The sequence below is a fragment of the Clinocottus analis genome, unplaced genomic scaffold (genome assembly GCF_023055335.1).
Source record: "Clinocottus analis isolate CAN_PGR_092001 unplaced genomic scaffold, fCliAna1.0.p SCAF_13, whole genome shotgun sequence".
Lineage (NCBI taxonomy): Eukaryota > Metazoa > Chordata > Actinopteri > Perciformes > Cottidae > Clinocottus > Clinocottus analis.
The window spans coordinates 17,407,494-17,427,645 of record NW_027175854.1 but is presented as its reverse complement, the minus strand read 5'-3'; the positions used below and the strand labels follow the sequence as shown (position 1 = coordinate 17,427,645).

General features: G+C 44.2%; 4 protein-coding genes across 4 annotated transcripts; 3 read left to right on the top strand and 1 right to left on the bottom strand.

Annotated features, from left to right (window-relative positions):
• The first annotated feature begins 601 nt into the window (after positions 1 to 601).
• LOC137784049 (proteinase-activated receptor 1-like) lies at positions 602 to 3,592 on the top strand. Its single transcript, XM_068574471.1, has 2 exons — positions 602 to 754; positions 1,495 to 3,592. The coding sequence occupies exons 1-2, from the start codon at positions 679 to 681 to the stop codon at positions 2,730 to 2,732; spliced, it is 1,314 nt and encodes a 437-aa protein (XP_068430572.1). The 5' UTR covers positions 602 to 678; the 3' UTR covers positions 2,733 to 3,592.
• Positions 3,593 to 4,935: 1,343 nt separating this feature from the next.
• LOC137783865 (proteinase-activated receptor 2-like) lies at positions 4,936 to 7,297 on the top strand. The gene is made up of 2 exons (XM_068574204.1): positions 4,936 to 5,008; positions 6,009 to 7,297. Exons 1-2 carry the CDS (start codon positions 4,936 to 4,938, stop codon positions 7,067 to 7,069), a joined length of 1,134 nt encoding a protein of 377 aa, XP_068430305.1. The 3' UTR covers positions 7,070 to 7,297.
• Positions 7,298 to 8,946: 1,649 nt separating this feature from the next.
• Positions 8,947 to 11,198, top strand: LOC137783864 (proteinase-activated receptor 2-like). Its single transcript, XM_068574203.1, has 2 exons — positions 8,947 to 9,013; positions 10,102 to 11,198. The coding sequence occupies exons 1-2, from the start codon at positions 8,947 to 8,949 to the stop codon at positions 11,196 to 11,198; spliced, it is 1,164 nt and encodes a 387-aa protein (XP_068430304.1).
• A 2,956-nt stretch (positions 11,199 to 14,154) lies between these two features.
• ch25hl2 (cholesterol 25-hydroxylase like 2) lies at positions 14,155 to 15,158 on the bottom strand. Its single transcript, XM_068574509.1, has one exon. The coding sequence runs from the start codon at positions 15,082 to 15,084 to the stop codon at positions 14,224 to 14,226; it is 861 nt and encodes a 286-aa protein (XP_068430610.1). The 5' UTR covers positions 15,085 to 15,158; the 3' UTR covers positions 14,155 to 14,223.
• Positions 15,159 to 20,152: the final 4,994 nt, after the last annotated feature.

Below are 20,152 nucleotides of genomic sequence, written 5' to 3'. Positions count from 1 at the left end.
TTATATTATATGTTTATAATGTGAAGCATTATGTAACTCTTGTTTTGATATATATATATATATATATATATATATATATATATATATATATATATATATATATATATATATATATATATATATATATATATATATGGTAAATACATATTTATACGTTATATGTTGCACTTTGTATAGCTGTTTTTTGAGAAATAAATAAAGTTGTTTTGTGTTTAATAACGTTTTCATAAAATCTCAGACAGAAAAGTGACAGTGAAACAAGTAATTCCACAAAACAACATAATAAATACCTCATTATTGTCAAAGCAACATTAAAATGACATAACGGGACAGTTGACCCTCGTTTGCCATGAAAGGACCCGCCTGAAGGCTGCTGGGTGACGGGAAAGGTGACGTCAGGCCATCGGAATGCGTCTCTGGACACACACACACACACGCACACGCACACACACACACACACGCACACACACAGGCTGCAGTTGATTAGTGGACCGGGGCATTCCGGACCCGCCGGACTGCTGGTGGGCGGGAACAAAACCTCGCTGCTGTTGCGTTCACTGTCTGGTGAAGAGCAGCAGCATCAACACGGAGGAGAGGGGACTCGACCAGCAACCACAGCGTCACGCACAACCTGCACGAGGGATTATTGCTCCAGTTGTTTTCTGGGACTCCGGCAACATGTTTTCAACGTGTTTAAAGACGCTGCTGCTGCTGCTGCTGCTGGTGCGCGCGCGCGCGGCCGCGAACAAAAACGGTGAGAAGACGTAAAGGTTATTAATGTAAAGCCACGTGCTTATGAGTTAATATCTTTCTGACTGCAAAGTTGGTACAACGTGGAGGACAATGTGAGCTTTGATGTGATATGATGGCGCTGAGTGATATCAAAGTAATATTAATCATTCTGAAGATCAATAAAAGAAGAAAAGTTTTAGTTTTTAAGCAAAATGTCTCGTTTCAACTGCTGCAATATGATGCTGTTGAATATGTAGCTTCTTTTCTAATTAAAGTAAATGTATTCTAAATTTGTTTGTCAAACAAGACATTTGATGACGTCACCTTGAGTTTTTTTGGAGTTAATTGGTTATGAAAGTAAACGTCGCTAATTTACAGACCCAGTAAAAGATGATGAAAGACGGATTAACGACATTCTGTATTTTTTTTTTAAAGAAGTTTGTTAAAATAAATAATGGTGGACAATGCCCCAGAGCCAAAGTGACGTCATCAAATGTCTCGCAAAAGTCGTATAAATTGATTTGGACAACTTTTACCAATTACTTTCATTATGAATGAAGAATAAATGTTTCTCAATACATTGTTTGGTCATTTACACGGCAAATAGTCCCATTTCTAAATGTGGAACCAGTACAAGTAGTGACATTATAGATGAGAGCAAACACACTTTAAAGATAAATTGATAATCCCAAATAAAAGTTGCTTCTATATTTAAATCCCGGTGTGACTAAACTCACAGTGACGCCTCTCTCCCTCCTCCAGGCAGCGCACAAGGGAGGAGCTTCTCCTTCTTCGACCGTTCGGCTGAACCGATGGATCTGACCGGCGTCTTCGAAAACAACGACGTCGCCGAACAGAATCTCTCTCGAGGCGTCCGGCCGAGCAACGCGACCTTCTCCGTCCGGCCTCAAATATCGGAGGCGGCGCTGCAGTACCTGACCAGCCCCTTGTCCACCGTCCTCATCCCTTCCTTCTACGCGCTGGTCTGCCTCGTCAGCGTGCCCATCAACGTCTGCGCCGTCCTGGCCTTCGCTCGCAGGATCCGGCCCAAGAAGCCGGCGGCCATCTACATGCTGAACCTGGCGTCCGCCGACCTGCTCTTCGCCCTGGTGCTCCCCTTCAAGATCTCCTACCACTTCAACGGCAACGACTGGGTGTTCGGCTGGCTCATGTGCCGCGTGGTCACCGCGGCCTTCTACTGGAACATGTACTGCTCCGTGCTCCTCGTGGCGTGCATCAGCGTGGACCGGCTCCTCGCCGTGGTCTACCCCATCGACTCGCTGGCTTGGCGGAGGCCCCGGAACGCCAACATCGCCTGCGCGGCGGCGTGGACGCTCTCCCTCGCCGGCTCGGTGCCCCTCGTCCTCTCCGAGCAGACCCTCCGCCTCGCCGACCTGGAAGTCACCACCTGCCACGACGTGCGGCCCGCGGACGAGCTCGTCCGGTTCTACAAGGCGTACTTCGTCACCCTCTGCGTGGCCCTCTTCTTCCTGCCCCTGCTCGTCATCGCCGCGTCCTACGCCCGGGTGATCTGGGCGCTGAGCAGGGTGCCGCGCGGCGTCGCGGGACGCTCGCGCAGGACCACCAGGGCGGCGGCGATGGCGCTGACCGTGCTGGTGATGTTCGTGGTGTGCTTCACGCCCACCAACTGCCTGCTCCTGGCGCACTACCTGCAGTTCCACGACGGCGTCGCGAGCGCCCGCGAGGCCCCCGACGGCTCCTACGCCGCCTACCTGGTGTTCCTGTGCGTGGGGAGCCTCAGCTGCCTCCTGGATCCCCTGGTCTACTACTTTGGCTCGTCCCAGTGCCAGAAGCAGCTGCTGAGCGCGCTCAGGTGTCAGAAGGTCGCCGAGGGAAGCGGCGGCGGCCATTCGACGTCCACCAGCAGGTCGATCCTGAAGTCCAGCCGTGCGGAGAGCTCCAAAATACACACTCCGGCCTCCACGAAGGACTCTTTCCAAGCAAACCTCAGCAGCCAGTACAAGAAGCTGCTGGTCTGATGGACTCGAGCAGATGGAGCCGACCCCGTGAAACAGTGGGGATGTTTTATTATGAAGTCCAAGTATCGGCAAATAAGGAGCACAACGTGGATGAAGGCGACTGAAAGGACGAGCTCGGTTTGATAGCAACACGCGCACAAAGACAGACGAGCCTTTTGAGGAAAGGAAGGAAGGAAGTGGAGATTAGATAACGTGCTTTTAGAATCCTGCTGAACCAGTGATACTGTTACACTTTTTAACGTTTTTATTTTTGCACTGGAGAAGTAAAAGCAATGAAGTTTTATAAGCTGCAAGTGAATCTGTAGGTTTTACATTTAATGCTACATTTTTTCTATTATCTCTCTTTTTAGCTGAGAAGCTTTTTATGTGAAAATCTGTCAATAAGTTCTTACTTTGTATTTTTTAAATGAGTATATATATATTTATATATATATTGTATCTTATATTTTCCTATTTGTTGGAGTAAATCTGCTAACGTATCGTTGTGACTGTCTTTAAGGTGACAGGAGTGTTTTTCCTGCTGCTCCCTGCTGGTTAGACGTGTGAAGCTGTTTCTCCTCCAGCAGGAGGCGCTACAGGACTGATAATGAAACCTGAAGGACTCGACTTCCTCTCTTTTACTGTGTTTCTACTGTCTCAGCAGTCATGTGATCGTGTAACCCGACTACTGACTGAATAAATACTCTTTGACTCTTTCAATGTAAAAGATTACTTCTTAGTATCTTCTTGCATCATCGTTCAGGATGTTTAACGTAAAAAGAAATGAACAACTTTTATATTCCGTCTTTATTTTCTCTCTCTGATTGTCAGAAACAACAAAGATGTTCAATTAACAGTGAAACAAAAGGAAAATACATAAATGTGACGACTTATTCAGGAAAATAATGTGAAAAAACATTATATAAATATTGAAAGTAGCGTTGTTTCATTTTTTACACCCTTTAATCCTTTATTATGGAACAAAGGGTGATTTAAAACACAAACTTTGAAGGAAGCGTCCTCTAGTAACCAAAACTAAAGTATTGCTCGTCATGTCATCACTGAACATACGTGTCACACCTGTGTGCGTCTTCACACGTCCAGCAGCTTCTGTTCTGCTTTATCAGAAGGTCACGAGCTGTGGAAAACAGAAGTAGATCAAACTATGGCTTTAATTATATCTTCAGGAAATTACCTTCTCATCAGTGTGATGCTCGTGTTTCATGAAGTATTCAGGTGTTTGAGGTACGTCAAAGAAGCAATACAGTGTACAAATACTATGTAGCATAGTACTACAGTATTCACACCAAAATATACTTGAATTACTGAGTGGGAATACGGTAAAATAAAACATTTTTAATCCCAAATTAATGCTGAATAAAAACAAACCTGAATTTATAATAGAACAATGCAAAAGAAGTAATCTGACACTAGTGCAAAATAGAATAGCAATAAGAGTAAACTAATTAAAATAGCAAAAGTACAATTACAACAAAGAATAAATAGAGTACATCTAATTACATATATATATATATATATATATATATATATATATATATTTATATATATATATATATATATGTGTGTGTATGTATATATATGTATACATATATATGTATATAAATATATATATGTATACATATATATACACACATATATATATGTATATATATGGATATATATATATGTATATATATACATATATATATATACATATATATATGTATATATATATGCTCCTCAACCTGTAATAATACATTGTTTTACATTTTTTATGAGTACCTTATATCTGCAAAGTAACTTGAGATGCTAAATAAATGAAGCTAGAGAGAAAAACTACATTTCCCTCAGAGATGGCATAAAAGTAGAAAGTATACATGTACATATTCAAGTAAAGTACACGAAGCTCAAAAGTACAGTGAGTGTATTTAAAGTACACTCCACTACTCTCTAAAATATAAAATGTGCAAAATAAAACAAGTCGTGTAAATGAAACCCGAGAAGTTATTTCCGGGCATGAAGCCGCTCACCTGGCTTCGTGCGTGACGTCACGCTTCCGCCAGCCTCCCGGTGGCGGCGCACCGCGGTTGGCTGCGCGCCGAGGTCACGTGGCCGCGTGACCCAGGTGTCAAACTCCTGAAGTTATGTGAAGACGAGCACGGCGGTTAAAAGCAGCGCAGCCACGCCCGCGCGCGCACTGCTGCTCCCGGACCTGTGAACGACCATGGCCGCGAGGGCGCGAAGGCTTCCCCTGGTGCTGCTGCTGTGTTTCCTGCACACCTGCGCGTCCGAAGGCGGTAAGAGAGCCGGCGGGTTGTGGGTTCCACCTGTGGTGCGTTTGCGGGGCGTAAAACGTCCAAATACGTCGAGTACACAACTGTTTTGTTTTGACGTGTCGGCCTCGACTCGTTGGTGCGCAGTGGTTGTTCAGTGTGATGCTCACTGGTCTGATGAGGAGAGAACCGTGGCTCCAAAGTACTGTGTTTAAGTACACATGTGAGGTACTTGTACCTGAGTTTTTACATTCTTTGCAAAGCTGTACTTCTCCTCCACTAAATCTTAGAGGTAAATATTGTACTTTCTATGTCACAGAGGTGTACATTGTACATTGTGTTCTACTAAATCATATGTAAATGTTGTACTTTCTAAAACACAGAGGTACATATTGTACATTGTGCTCCACTACATCAGAGGTAAATGTTGTATTTTCTACGTATCAGAGGTACATATTGTACTTTCTACAACACAGAGGTGCATATTGTACATTATACTCCTGTGTGTATATATAAGAGGTAAATAGTGTACTTTCTACATATCAGAGGTACATATAGTACTTTCAACAACACAGAGGTGTATATTGTACATTGTACTATATCAGAGGTAAATGTTGTATTTTCTACAACAGAGGTACATATTGTACATTGTGCTCTACTACATCAGAGGTAAATGTTGTATTTTCTACCTATCAGAGGTTGATGTTGTACTTTCCACAACAGAGGTGCATATTGTACATTATACTCCTGTATATAAGAGGTAAATATTGTACTTTGTACTCATATCTAAGGGAATTATTGTACTTTCTATGTTTCACATGTTTTACTTTTTACTGCCTTTTTACTTTTTATACTTGGAAGTAAAATGAGCAGCGACAGGTTTTAAATGCGTGACTTTGACTTGTGCTGGAGTGTTTTCACAGCGTGTTGTTGGAGGTACATGTATGTGCATTACGCTGCCTTCACTGTCGACCTGTCGCACTTCTGCCTTTCACATGTTTTTCGTATCATATTCTGACTCCAGATCTGCGAGGCTTCACCGGAACAGAGACCACGGACGGCGCGGTGTGGGTCAGCTCCGTGGCCAAGCAGGTCCTGACCAGCCACCTCACCACCGTCTTCCTCCCCGTGGTCTACATCGTGGTGTTCGCGGTGGGGCTCCCCACCAACGCCCTCGCCATCTGGGTGTTCCTCTTCCGGACCAAGAAGAAGCACCCGTCCTCCATCTACATGGCCAACCTGGCGCTGGCCGACCTGCTCTTCGTCATCTGGGTCCCCCTGAAGATCTCGTACCACTTCAACGGCAACGACTGGATCTACGGCGAGGGGCTGTGCAAGGTGCTGGTGGCGTTCTTCTACGCCAACATGTACTGCTCCATCGCCTTCATCGCCTGCATCAGCGTGCAGCGCTACTGGGCCGTGGTCCACCCGCTGTCGCGCTCCCCGAGGGCCAACACCGTGGCCGTCGGCGTCTCCGTGGCCATCTGGGCGACGGTCTGGCTCGTCGCCGTCCCCCTCTTCCTGTACGACCAGGAGGTCCGCGTGGACAACCTCCAGATCCGCACCTGCCACGACGTCACCAGGCCCAGCCAGAAGAAGATGGCGGCGGGCTACTTCCTCACGATGGGCACGGCGGGGTTCGTCGCGCCCGCCGTGGTGTGCGTCGTCTCCTACGTGCTCATGCTCAAGGCTCTCCGCAACAGCATGGCCGACCCCGCCATCGCCAAGAAGCGGCGGAAGGCCGTGGTCTTGATCGTGACGGTGCTGGTGATGTTCCTGGTGTGCTTCGCCCCGAGCAACGTCATGCTGCTGGTGCACTACGTCCTCCTGCTGGGCGAGGCGGACAACAACCTGTACGGCTTCTACGTCTCCACGCTGTGCCTGGCCAGCCTCAACAGCTGCCTGGACCCGTTCGTGTACTACTTCATCTCGGAGGAGTTCAGGGATCACGTGAAGAACACGTTCCTCTGCAGGAGCGAGCGGACGGTGGAGCGCATGAGGGTTTCCTTCAGCGCCCTCAAGTACTCCAAGAAGTCCAACACGTACGCCTCCAACTCGGAGAACACGCACAGCACCGAGTGCTAACGCTCTTCAGGAAGAACCGCTCTCGGTGATGGATTCCTTCACCGTGAGCTCCTCCGATCCTGAGAGGGAATCACTGCTTTAAAGGCCTCCTCCAAGCTTCCAGCTGTCTACGTTACTGTTGTAAATGCCTTTTATTTTTTCTATCTTTGAGAATGAAACTGATATTTAATGCTCGTTGCTATAGCCGGCAGTTTTATTTGATTTATCCAGGACCTTTTTTTAATATATATATATGCATTTGATTTTTAAGTCCAAGCCGACATTTTTATTGAGAATCTTTGTTGACGTGCCAAAAGGATTAGCATGTTGTGTTGTGCACACACAAGCGTGACATACACTTACCTCTGGTGTGTCTGTGTTTTTTTTAAAATAATCATTTTAAAGTTTGTCAATAAATGTGAATGTACAACATGCAGATCTTAAAGTCTCAAAGCGTTTTCTTTAAAAACAGAAATGTCTTAGGTGTGTACACACAAACATATTTTGTATTTTTTTAATCAGATTGCAGGCTCTCAGAGGTTTTGCATCCATAAAATAAAATGTATCTCGTGCTGCAGGAGGCGGTTCAATGAGTGTTTGTCCCTTCAGACCTGCAGCGACTCGGCAAGAAAGCTCTGAAAAATAATAAATAATTTGAGACCTTTTACGTACTTGCTGGTTTTCATCATACTTTGGCCACCGGCGTTCTGAAACCGTTATTAAATTTCATTTTTTTATGGTATTAAAAGGGTCTTAAAAGTCTTAATTTGAACTTTTAAACTTTTTGCTTGACGTTTTCTCTGCCCGGCGGTTGGAAAGGTCGAGCGGCGTCGGCCTTGTTTTCAAAACGCTCCTCACACTTTTAACAAAACGAGTCAATAGAGTTTTACAAATAAGTTTCCCTGAAGGGAATTTACTTACAAAATTAACCAGATTTTAATAACTTTCCATACTGAACTATTTCCTTGTTTCCTCTGAAGGTCTGTTCCTGAACGCAGCGGCTCAGACTCTGAGAGGAAAAGCTGCTGTGTGAACACACCGCTCTGAATATTTATCGATTGCGTGTTTTTCTATGATTCATCTGATCTTATAAGAACCGTTTGGACGCAATAAGGGAGGGAACTCGCACGGAAACTTTTATTTCCAAAGAGATTATATGTAAAACAATGTGAAGGCTGTATTTCAACAGACAAACAAGGCCGATAAAGATCTTTGTGATTAAATAGTTCAAAATGTTGTCGTTTACTCGAGAAAAAACTAAACGTACACAAAGTTGGCAACCGAATTATCATAGATAGTATTTTCTATTCCAGTCCATAACAACAAAATACATATTCCACCTAAAATATATAGAATATGAGATAATATGAAAATTATTATTGTATTACTTGAAGATAAAATGGAAATGCATTTAGTGGAGCAGGCAATATAATCTATAATTAATAAGTGTTTACACTTCCTTTGATGAAAGGTTACCTCTTTGATTGTGTGTGTAATGTTTGCAGCGTTCATATCAGATAAAGATAACCTTTTCTTCATTATTAGTTGTGCAGGACCTACATAATTGTGTTGCAGGAAGTTTCAAAATAGTTCAAATCACATTCAACAGAATTAAATATGGACGTTTTGTTTTCACACATTTTAAAATAAATATTATTCAAGGTATTGAAATGAACTGCTGTAGTTTATGTGGTAATTATTTGGAGTTATTTCCTCTTCTTCGTGAGCTACAGAAACCTCCAGGGGACGCGGTGAACCAGGTGGGCGGGGCAGAGGTGGTGACGCGCAGGGCGCGCGCACAGGTAGTCTCGGGGTGTGTCCTTCACGGGTAGTAGGACACATTTAAGAAGTTGCTCAAGGGAAACTAGTAAAGCTGAGAGCGCGCGAAGAACAAAGTCATGGATTTAACTCGCTTGTCGTCGCTGAGTTTGATTTTGTGCTGCTTGTTCGCGTCAAACGCCGCAGGTAAGACCGGAAGTGCCGGTGTTTACTGTGAGGACGAGCCAGAGCTCTTTTACCGAGACAGAGCGTGTTGGAATAAAGCCACACTCCATATTACACTATGAATAGTTTATTAAACCAAATGTTTTACCACATTGTTGTTTCAAGGAGGGAAACTATTTGACTTTGGCGGTGGTCCGTTCACGAACAGACCAGAGTGTCGGGAAATGTGTGTGTGTGTGTGTGTCTGTGTGTGTGTATATATATATATATATATATATATATATATATATATATATATATATATATATATATATATATATATATATATATATATATCTATATATCTATATATATTTATATATATTTATATATATATATTATATATATATTTATATATATTATATATATATATATATATATATATATATATCTCTATATATATATCTCTATATATATATCTATATATATATCTATATATATATATATATATCTATATATTTATATATATTATATATATATAATATATTTATATATATTATATATATAATATATTTATATATATTATATATATATAATATATTTATATATATTATATATATAACATAATATATATATATATTATATATAACATAATATATACATATATAATATATGTATATATATATATAAATATTTATATATATAATATAATATATATATTATATATATATATATATATATATATATATATATATATATATATATATATATATATATATATTATATATATATATATATATATATATATATATATATATATATATATATATATATATATATATATATATATAAATTCATCGTAGACTCCTTTTTTCATATTTGAACCTTTAGCATAAAAATAAAATAATGAAAAATGTCAGATTGTCAAATATTTAGTGGTCTAACCACAGAGACGTCTTGTCTGTAAAATAATAGATTTTATGAAGATGAAAAGCAGGAAATCCTCACTGGATTCTGGAAATGTTCGTTTGATAAATGACTATTTTTTTTTAAATAGTTGACCATTGTTATCTTGTCTGGTTGAAAGCCAATCATCTCCGTCCTGACGTGTGTTCAATCCCGTCCTGTAGTTTCAGGTAAAGGACGGGGTTTCGTCGCGTTCGAGGACCCTTTGGACTCCAGCTGGGTCGTCGTGGACCAGGCGACATCCGACGCACTGAAGAGTAACCTCACCACGGTCTTCCTCCCCGTGGTCTACATCGTCGTGTTCGCGGTGGGGCTTCCCGCCAACGGCATGGCCATCTGGGTGTTCCTCTTCCGGAACAAGAAGAAGCACCCGTCCTCCATCTACATGGCCAACCTGGCGCTGGCCGACCTGCTCTTCGTCATCTGGACGCCGCTGAAGATTTCCTACCACCTCAACGGCAACGACTGGATCTACGGCGAGCCGCTGTGCAAGGTGCTGGTGAGCTTCTTCTACGGCAACATGTACTGCTCCATCCTCTTCATCGCCTGCCTCAGCGTGCAGCGCTACTGGGTGGTGGCGCACCCGCTGTCCCAGCAGAGGAACAACAACAAGGTGGCCGTCGGCGTCTGCGTGGCCATCTGGGCGTTCGTGTGGCTCACCAGCACGCCGCTGTACCTGTACGACCACACCGCCAAGCTCAAGGACCCCAACGTCACCACCTGCCACGACGTCAACGTCATCCGGGACGCCCTGGACCCCTTCCCGTCCGTGCGGCTCCCGTACTTCTACTTCATCTTCATGGGCCTGGTGGTGTTCCTCGTCCCTTGCGTGGTGATCGTCGTGGCCTACGTCCTGCTGCTCCGGGCCCTGGGGAACTGCATGGAGGGCAGCGCGGCGGCGAAGAACCGGCGGAAGGCCGTGGTGTTGATCGCCGTGGTCGTGGTGACGTTCCTGGTGTGCTTCGTCCCCAGCAACGTCATGCTGGTGCTGCACTACTCGCTGCTGAAGGACGGCGTGGTGGACAACGGCTACGGCTTGTACGTGGCCACGCTGTGCCTGGCCAGCCTCAACAGCTGCCTGGACCCGTTCATCTACTACTTTGTGTCCGAGGACTTCAGGAACCACGTGAAGAACACGCTGCTGTGCAGGAGCAGCCGCACCGTGAAGCGCATGACGGTCTCCTTCAGCTCCATGAAGTACTCCAGGAAGAGCAAGTCCTTCGTGTCGGACAGCGGGAACACGCAGAGCAGCTCCTGCTAGAGACTCGTGGAGGAAAGACGGCGTCATCTCGCGAAAAACCTCGTGGCACATCGGTCTGTAACAATGGACACGAGGCCCGTCGGCCACAACCAGGTAACCCCAGATGAACTCTTTAACTGTGAAGATGAGCGAGCGGAGTCCATTTTAAAACTTCATTATGTCCTGTTGTTGAGTGTAGAAACATGAATGCATATTTAATTTTTAAAATGTGTATAGTAAGTGGAGAAGGTGGCCTGCTTAAAGACTGACATTTTATTTTTGCACACCATGTTTGTTCCCCTCCAAGATTGAGACTATTTCCCGGCACTGAAGACCATTTAAAGCAAACGAACATCTGTAGTCAAATCAACAACTTTTCATTTTCATTCCTGTTTTGTTTTTTAAAGCATGTTTTTTTTATCTTAAATGTTAAAACTACCAGTTTGTCAATGTTACACAGTTTCTTAAATAAATGACTAAAACACCAAGCAGGGTGCAGTTTCTGTGAAACTCCTTTTTATTGATATTGCATAATCTAATGTTGTGCGTCTGGTGACTCATTGTCGTGAATGAATCTCGTCGCCTTGTGGAAATGTGAGGAATTCATGGAATGTGTTGAGTTTTTCTTTTTGTTTTTCAAGAGCCGGAAAAGACAACAAACCGGTTTGTTTGTTTTTTAAACAATATGCCACGTCACAGATACTTTTTTCAGAAGTAAAAGCCAGAAAACAAAGCGGGTCAGACTGGATGGTGGCTCAGCGTGACCGGGCTTGTTGTGAGTTTCACAGCTCACCTTCACAGACGTGAAGCTCAGACGGTCGCACAACTTATTTTGTCTTCACAGCTCCTTCATTTAACAAGACGATACAGTGTCAACAGAAGGGGGGATTGTGAACCAAAGTCCTTTTATCTTGAGATAAGTGTTTCGAGGCCGTAACTCCGCCTCTAACCCCTCAGACCGGGCGGTGATACCTTGCTGTGTGATGACTGGCTGAGTCGCAGGTGAATGATTGCCGTAGTGAGTGTCCTCTTACCTTTTGTCTTCGTTTCACATGTTGGGCACGGAGCCGTTCCCCAGGCCGCGTCCCAGTTACACAGTTACGTCGTGTAAACAAAGCAACTTGTGTGCAACTGATGCTAAAACACCAACGAGAGAAGAATTTAGAGGTTTAAAGATGTTTTATTTATGCATATGAGACACTTTTACGAAGAGGGAAACGACAGAAACGTTGGTTGATTTGTTAAAGTTGCTTTTTTTTATCATGATTATTCACGCAGGGTGTGACACACTCGCCCTGCAGCTGACTGCATGATGAAGTATTGAGGAGTAGCAGTGTGAAGCAGATTATTTAACAGGTGATCGTGAAGCATGAACACACCCAGTTGTGTTTCATGTACAAACTCGCGGTGTTTTTCCTCATCATAGTAAACTCTGAGCGTGTTTACTGAAGGCCGAATGCAACGATACACTGCACACGGTGTCAGGGCTCAGTGCTGGGACTGTTTGCTCGGTTCATACATGAACTGTGTGTAGAAGCGTTGTGTTGTGATTCATCCTGGTTGTGTTAGGTCACTTAAAATGAAGAATTGCTGGTCAGGGGATTGTGTGACCTGCAGATTCCAGTCTCTATGCTAAGCTACACACGCTAACCTCATGATGACAATCTTCTCTTTAAAATGTTCCTTTCGGTCAGAGTCACCATATCAGACTTTACCTTCATGTTGTCTGAACAAATGTCTGGCAATGTTGTCATGATATCTAGAGAAAATCTGAAAAAAATATAAACAATGCTATCGGTGAAATTCATCTTTCACTTTGTCTGCGTGCAGGCGGATGAAGTCTAGAACCATAACAGGACAAAACATCCTTCAATACAAATATTGTCAACTGAAACATAACTTGTAGTGAGCAGCATGGAGATATTTACATAATAACTGCATTTCATGTACAACATATCCACTAGTGGAGTTCCTCCTGCAGTTGCACGCTCGTGCTGCAACATGCACGATGCTTCAAGGTTCCCGTAAGTTGCAACAGACATGTGGAAAGAATGACTTACGAGAAACTAACTTTTTTGAACAAAGGTTTGCAGAACAAACCACTTAGTAGTTCAAGCTTGAGTCCTAAGTCACGATTAGACAGGAAATATCTCATCTTGACCTTTAAAATAAATGTAAGATTCTTTTAAAAAAGCAAACTCATGGTGAGTGAGTTCTGTGACGTAAGATAATGGAAATCATCTGTTTATTTCATTTATACTTTGCATCACGAGAGGTATTGTAACACAGACAGACAGACGGACCTGCCGGAGGCGTCTGTGTTCCCAAAATAAACTCGACCTGTTGCAACCGTCAATTCCCTTGTCAACCAGAAACCGGCCAAACCGGTTCTGGCTGCAGGTGTTGATACCGAGAGGACGGGAACACAGAGACAGACACACATCAGATGACCAGGGTGCTGTACCACGCTCTGCTGCTGCTGTGTAACATCAGGACAGAGGGAGTATCCTGTGTCCTGCCAGAGATTAATCTGTCAAAACAGACATATTATAAGAAGTGGCTGTTTGCTCCACGTCTCTAGAAGGAAATGGCGCCCTCCGGTGGTTTATTGGTTGAAATGCAACTGGATGTATGAGTAAGAAACACTTTTCTACAAAGATGATAGTCAGTATTTCATTAGAAGTGTATTTTGTTTCCACATTATCTCTGAGCTACTTTACTTTTTTAAAAGTATTCTAATGAACGAAGGAGAAATCTTTTCGTTCGGTAGTGAGACATGACGAAAAGGATTATGTTCATGAAAGGTGGTGTCTTAAATGAGCTCAGCACATGTTCTTCATGTCTGGAAACGGACCGGAGGTAACTGACCAGAGCGTTACACATTGATCCACATGGATGAGAAGTCTTCATGAAGAAGAGATGTGACGAAGCAGACATGCTGAACGTTAGACCACTAATCGGCTTCTAAACTGTGACGTGTTGCTATCAAAGAGACAGGAGACGCTGGTCTGCTGTTGGAGTCAACGAGAGATTCATTGGAGCTCCTTCAGTCCTTCCTCCGTCCCGGAGGAGCCGGCACGGCGTGGGTTCCCCCCAGCCGGTCCCAGTGGGAGAAGAAGGGGGCGAAGTTGGTGCCGGGCCGCTGGTGGTGAGCGTCGTGCTTGGGCGCGCCGCCCCACAGGCCGAAGGGCACCAGGTTGTGCACGGCCCAGGGGAAGTCGTAGCCGCAGTGGTCCTCGGTGGAGACGTAGATGTTGAAGACCATGAAGGCCCACGCCGTGAGGCAGTGGCACCGGAGCAGGACGGGGTCCACCGTGGCCCAGAAGCCCACGCTGAACAGCTCCCAGCCGGACAGGTACTGGGTGACCAGGCCGAAGGGCCGCTGGTACTGGTGGTGCACGGCGTGGAAGGTGCGGTACAGCCACGGCACCCGGTGGTGCAGCAGGTGCCACAGGTAGTACTGGAAGTCAAAGACCACCGTGCAGCCCAGGACGCCCAGGAAGAAGCTCCACAGGGTGGGCGCCTCGCGGGGCAGCGGCGTGGGCGGCCTCCACAGCCACTGGGCCGCCGCGGCGGGGAAGATGTAGAGCAGGTGGTTGTAGACGGTGACGCCCAGGGCGGGCCGGATGTCGGGCCAGCCGACGGCGTGGTCCGGGTGCAGCCGGTAGCGGTTGAGGCGGGGCCGGGTGGGCGCCAGCAGGTCCAGCGCCGTGTAGAGAGCCACCAGGAGGAAGTAGGTGCTGACGGAGAGGCCCACGGGGAACAGGGGGCTCCTCAGCAGGTCGTGGTGGTTCTGGCGGAGGTAGTCCCAGGCGGGCTGCAGGAACAGGGCCCGGGTGTGGCCCTCGGTCACGTTGCCCTCGCCCGACGCGCAGGACAAAGTGACCTTTGACCCGCCTGCGCTCATCGCTACGGAGGGCTCCTCTTCCTCAGTGGATGAGGGCGGTTTAAAAATGGACGTGGAGGTTAGGACGCAGCAAATTGTCGGTGCCACTTTGGCCCAGTGGACTGTTTTTGCCTCTTATGTACGTTCAAGCCCCACCTCCACCCCCCCAACGCCCCGCTTTCTAAAACAAGGCGCTCTCTAAAGGCCTTTTTCTTCTTCTTCTTCCTCATGGACACGAGGGGCCGGGCCACCGCAGCTCCTCGTCTCCGACCCAAATCCTGGAGCGCGAGCTTCCGCTTCCTTTTGACTTTGTGAGAAAAGAAAACAACAATAAAGAGCTGCGCGTTGAAATTGTGAATATTAACAGAGTGAAAGATGTTTACGTATCGTGCATTAAGTTACATACTCACTGCTGCATGTTGATGGCATGTCGCTTCATCAAAACACATGCAAATAAATATAAACACACACACACACACACACACACACACGCACACACACCCAGCGTGAGACGAAAAGAGTCATTAATCATAGAAAAGCTGTCAAATGAGACATGAATTCAAAAGCACTTTCTTTCTGATAGAATTTGGCTCGTTGCTCCGTTTGAGTTTGTTTACAGGAAGAAGAAGAAGAAGAAGAAGAAGAAGAAGAAGAAGAAGAAGAAGAAGAAGAAGAAGAAGAAGAAGAAGAAGAAGAAGAAGAAGAAGAAGAAGAAGAAGAAGAAGAAGAAGAAGAAGAAGAAGAAGAAGAAGAAGAAGAAGAAGAAGAAGAAGAAGAAGAAGACTTCATGGCGTGGAACCGAACCACAGTACTAAGTGCAATTTTGAGGTACTTGTACTTTACTTAAGTATTTCCATGAATACAATATATAAATGAACTAATAAATAATGATATGTTGTTCTGTATTGTATTTAAAATATTAACATCTTTACAAGATCCAACTTTAACATTAATAAACATGAATAAACATGAATAATTAGCGAGTTGTTGCCTTTAAAAGATGAGGTCCAAAGATACTTCTTAACTTTGGATACTTTGGAAGATGAGTACTACCTTTAATGATCATGAATACAACTTTATTGTTGTTTGTTGCATATGTTTGTCATGGAGAGGAACTAACTTTATAACTGGAAGTTATTATAGGAACAGGATACAGCATTGTTGTGTAAACAGTGTGTAAACATGTATTGAAGATCAGACCCTGTGTGATGTCACTGGTCCGCCAGCAGAGGGCAGTAAACATCAAGTCTTCACTGTGTCTTCACACACATTTCTTTTATTTCTCCAGATGCCAAACTGATCTATGGAATCTATGGAAGCCCATTTATAACACACACAAAAAATATAACCAAAAAAAATTTCTTTGTAAAATTCTGACAAACAAAAAAAAAAATAGGACAAAAAAACTTATATGACTAATAAAAAAATATATATTTTGACAAAAAAAAAAATTAGGACAAAACCACAACAGTCTGAAGCTCCTTTGACACGACAAGCTTAAGCTATTTTAAAATACAATCAGTGGATGCATTGATGGGTTTTCCAGAAAGATGATGTGACTTGAAGCTTACAAACCAAACAGTGATCCAAAGATACTTCCTGGATGCTGTGGTCAATGCCGAGGGAGGCGCCGCCATGAAGTACTTCAAATGCTCCACCAGACTCAGACCTGATGTAGGAACAGAAAACGGACTTATGGCTGAAATGCAAAGACTTTCAGAGAACATTTGGCAGGTATTGCAGGAATAGGCAACACCTGTAACTCTCTGTGACGGAGGCAGCGAGTGTTTGCACCCTGTGGACCTGGAGAAGGTTCAAGTCTGCCTGGAAGAGTGTGTTCAAGGATTTCCCATGAAGATGAGGATGTGTTGCATATCTGTGTGGACTAAATGTCAGAGTATAATCTGAAATTAACACATGATGTGATCAAGATTGGATTATTATGGGACTCGTACTTGTGATGAAGACAGTGCACTTACTTTTGATGATTTTTTTTTTTCGCGATTTTTTTTTTTATAATTCTGAATTTTCTTCTTGCCTTTTTTTTTATCAACGGAAAAAATAAAAAATAATGTAAAAAAAAAATGTAAAAAAATTTCTTTGTCCAATTTATTTTTTTTGGTCCTGATTTTTTTTGTGATGGAAATGGGCTTCTATATTTATGCCTAATTCAAAATTCCCAAAAATATTTTGACAAAAAAAAATATTAGGACAAAAGCACAACAGCTCTTTGACATATGTTACCCTCCATTTGACATAGAAATGGATTGTGAGTACATTGAAGTACTTTAAACCTCACAACAGATGAAGTACTTCAAATGCTAATTCTTATGGGATTTTTTTCATAATTCTGAATTATTTATTTTTTTTGTTGACATTTTTTTTGGTTGACATTTTTTGTTTTGCGGCCCAAAAATAAAAAAAAATAAAAAAGGCTAAAAAAAAAAAAAAGTCAATTAATTTTTGTGGCGGTTATGAGCTTCTGTAAAAAACCTTGCTAGGACAGAAAAAAGACGTTTATTGTTTAAAAATGCTACTGAAGCGGAGATTTCTGTCTCAAAGTCTGAGGAAAAAATTTAATTTTGTGAAAAAACATCCTTTTCAAGATACGGATTGTAAAATAAAAACTTGTAATAGCAAAAGTGACCAAAAATCTCCAAATTGACCAGTGCAAACAATATTTGACACGAGGCAGAGCTCAACACTGAGTGCACTGATGATATACATATATCTGTACTTCATTGGTTAAAATATATGAAGAGACAAATTGCTGAAGCCCCGTGAGGCTCCAGAGGTCGATGCTCCATCGCCGGCACGCAGTGATACTCTCATTACGACGGCTTCGGGCTCATAATGTCAAGTCAAACCCACGAGGAAAGACTGTGAAAGCCACAAAAAGCACCGACGCAGAAGATCCGGCCTCGTTCGGCCCCGGAGTCCGGACCCTCTGGAGGAACCGGCGTCCGGCTGTCTGCACGTTGTCAACCGCGATCACAGGAAGTCGCTTCAGCGCCGCGACGATCGGCCGTTCGATTGGATGAGGACGAGTTCGGTGTCGCCGCTCGTCAGACGGGTGTTGGCAGAACAAAAGAGGAAGCGGAGTCGGGCTCATCACTTACATGCAGCGCTCGGTGTCTGAGGAGACGATGACAAGGCGCCAGACTTCACTCCAGGAAAGGAGTCCATTGAGGATGTGTTTGTACTGCAGAGGAAACCGATCTCTTGCGGAAAAATGTCAAACAACCATGAAAGCAAGGCACACGCTGCTGATCCTAATAAGACACAACCATGACGACATGCAGGCAAACACGTGGGCTGAGATCTGCCAGTGTCACCGTGCAGAAGAAGACCTTCGTCACGTAAAGCAACGTATCCTCATGTGATCTCTCCCGAAAAGTCACCTCCTTAAAGTCCAGCGGCACGCGTGAATGTCTCCTTACATGCAGACAGTCTTTTCTGAGTAAACTTAATGAGGCTCTCTGCATATAAAGTCTTCTTCGCGTCAGAAGCTAACAGAGTTTGTCAAATTCAGCCAGCGATGTTCAGACAGTGAGAAATCCTCCGGCGGCTGTTTGCAGCGATGCTGACAGGGTGAGAGCCACGGCCGTGGCGACACCTCGGACTTGTCCCTGAAAAGCTACACTCCGCTTCACCTCCCTCGCGTTGACCATTTTGACCCCTCGATGAATGGTTTATGACCTGGTTGTGAGCAGCTCTTCCACTTAGAAACACATGAAAAGAATTCACTCGATGTAAATCAGACTGAGGGAACGTTTCGACGTCTGATTGCGAGATAATAATCTGTGAACAGGAAGTCTGTGAAACCGAAAGAGAGCATGCGCAGCTTTGTGTCTCACAATGCAAAGACAGGAGGTGATAACTCAAACATCTTAACATTAAACATTCAGTTGTGGGGTTTTTTTTTGCAGCTAAACATTTCAATTCTTGTTTTTGTTGCAAAATGGAAGCATCGCCTCTGATTGTCTCCATGCTGTGACCTTGAAGTTGCTGCAGAGGACACGAGGAGACACACGATGACACGTCGTCCTTCATGAAAACACGGATCGTTGAAGGTCTCCTCGGGTCTTAGAGCAACGGTCAACAGGCTTTTTATGAGACTAAAATCCTTTTAGTTTGTTAAAGATGTAACACAGGTGTTGTGTTTTCTCTCCAGATATTACGTTTCCTTTTTAAATACTGCTGTTAGAGGGTCTGAACTAGTTGTTCAACATCTGATACGACTGTTTTTCCACCCGGGACGTTCTACATGTTGCAGCAGAAGCTCATCGCATTGAAATCTAATCCCCGCTGCTGATGTGCATCCAAAATAAGCATTTCCGTGTCAGTTTGTGTGGAGTGCTCGGCGGGTCACCTTCCTGCACAACACTCACTGCCGGCGGCCGCGAGGGGGGAAACTGTTTCATCACCTTAGTCAATGGAAACTTCTTGACTCTGTGGCAGCGGCTGCAAGTGGAAGAAAAAGTTGCAGGAACACCTGACAGCTGTGGCGTCGCTCGGGCGTCGTCTTCGGGGGCTTGGAGTGTTGTTCTCCACCGTCATGGGCACGACACGAGGACGGAGGTGGGACACGCGTGTGTGTGTGTGAGAGAGCGACCGTCGGACACAAAATGACAAAGGATGAAGCCTCCTTTTGCCCGAAAAATAAACCCAGACGATGAGAACACACACAGCGACGTCCGGTCACCAGGTGAGACTGTGAGGCCGTGAGGCCGGCGACCCGCTGGCGAGCAAAAGCAAGTCAACACACGTTTGATTTATTTGACTGATGTGAAGTGAAACCAGCGGCCGCGTGGGCGGGAAACAGGAGGACAAATCAGACTCTGTGCGGAGTAAAGTACGCACAACTCCATGGGATGTAGATGTGACCAGAATGTCGAGCGACAACATGGCGGCACGGGAGAGATAGAACCAGGACGGCGCCGGCAGACTGTCAGTAAAATGAGTTTGTTTCACTTTATTGTTGTCTGACAAACCTAGTTGTTGTATTCATGTTCAATGTTAAGATGTTTGAATGAATATACAAACGTAAGTGACAACAAAAAGAGACTCTGGTGCTCGGGAACAGTAC

Excerpts from the sequence above, each read along its gene's own strand:
- LOC137783865 (XM_068574204.1), top strand. The coding sequence starts at position 4,936 with ATGGCCGCGAGGGCGCGAAGGCTTCCCCTGGTGCTGCTGCTGTGTTTC. Across the intron at positions 5,009-6,008 it reads CACCTGCGCGTCCGAAGGCG|ATCTGCGAGGCTTCACCGGA; the intron begins GTAAGAGAGCCG and ends TTCTGACTCCAG.
- LOC137784049 (XM_068574471.1), top strand. The coding sequence starts at position 679 with ATGTTTTCAACGTGTTTAAAGACGCTGCTGCTGCTGCTGCTGCTGGTG. Across the intron at positions 755-1,494 it reads CGCGGCCGCGAACAAAAACG|GCAGCGCACAAGGGAGGAGC; the intron begins GTGAGAAGACGT and ends TCCCTCCTCCAG.
- ch25hl2 (XM_068574509.1), bottom strand. The coding sequence starts at position 15,084 with ATGAGCGCAGGCGGGTCAAAGGTCACTTTGTCCTGCGCGTCGGGCGAG.
- LOC137783864 (XM_068574203.1), top strand. The coding sequence starts at position 8,947 with ATGGATTTAACTCGCTTGTCGTCGCTGAGTTTGATTTTGTGCTGCTTG. Across the intron at positions 9,014-10,101 it reads GTTCGCGTCAAACGCCGCAG|TTTCAGGTAAAGGACGGGGT; the intron begins GTAAGACCGGAA and ends CCCGTCCTGTAG.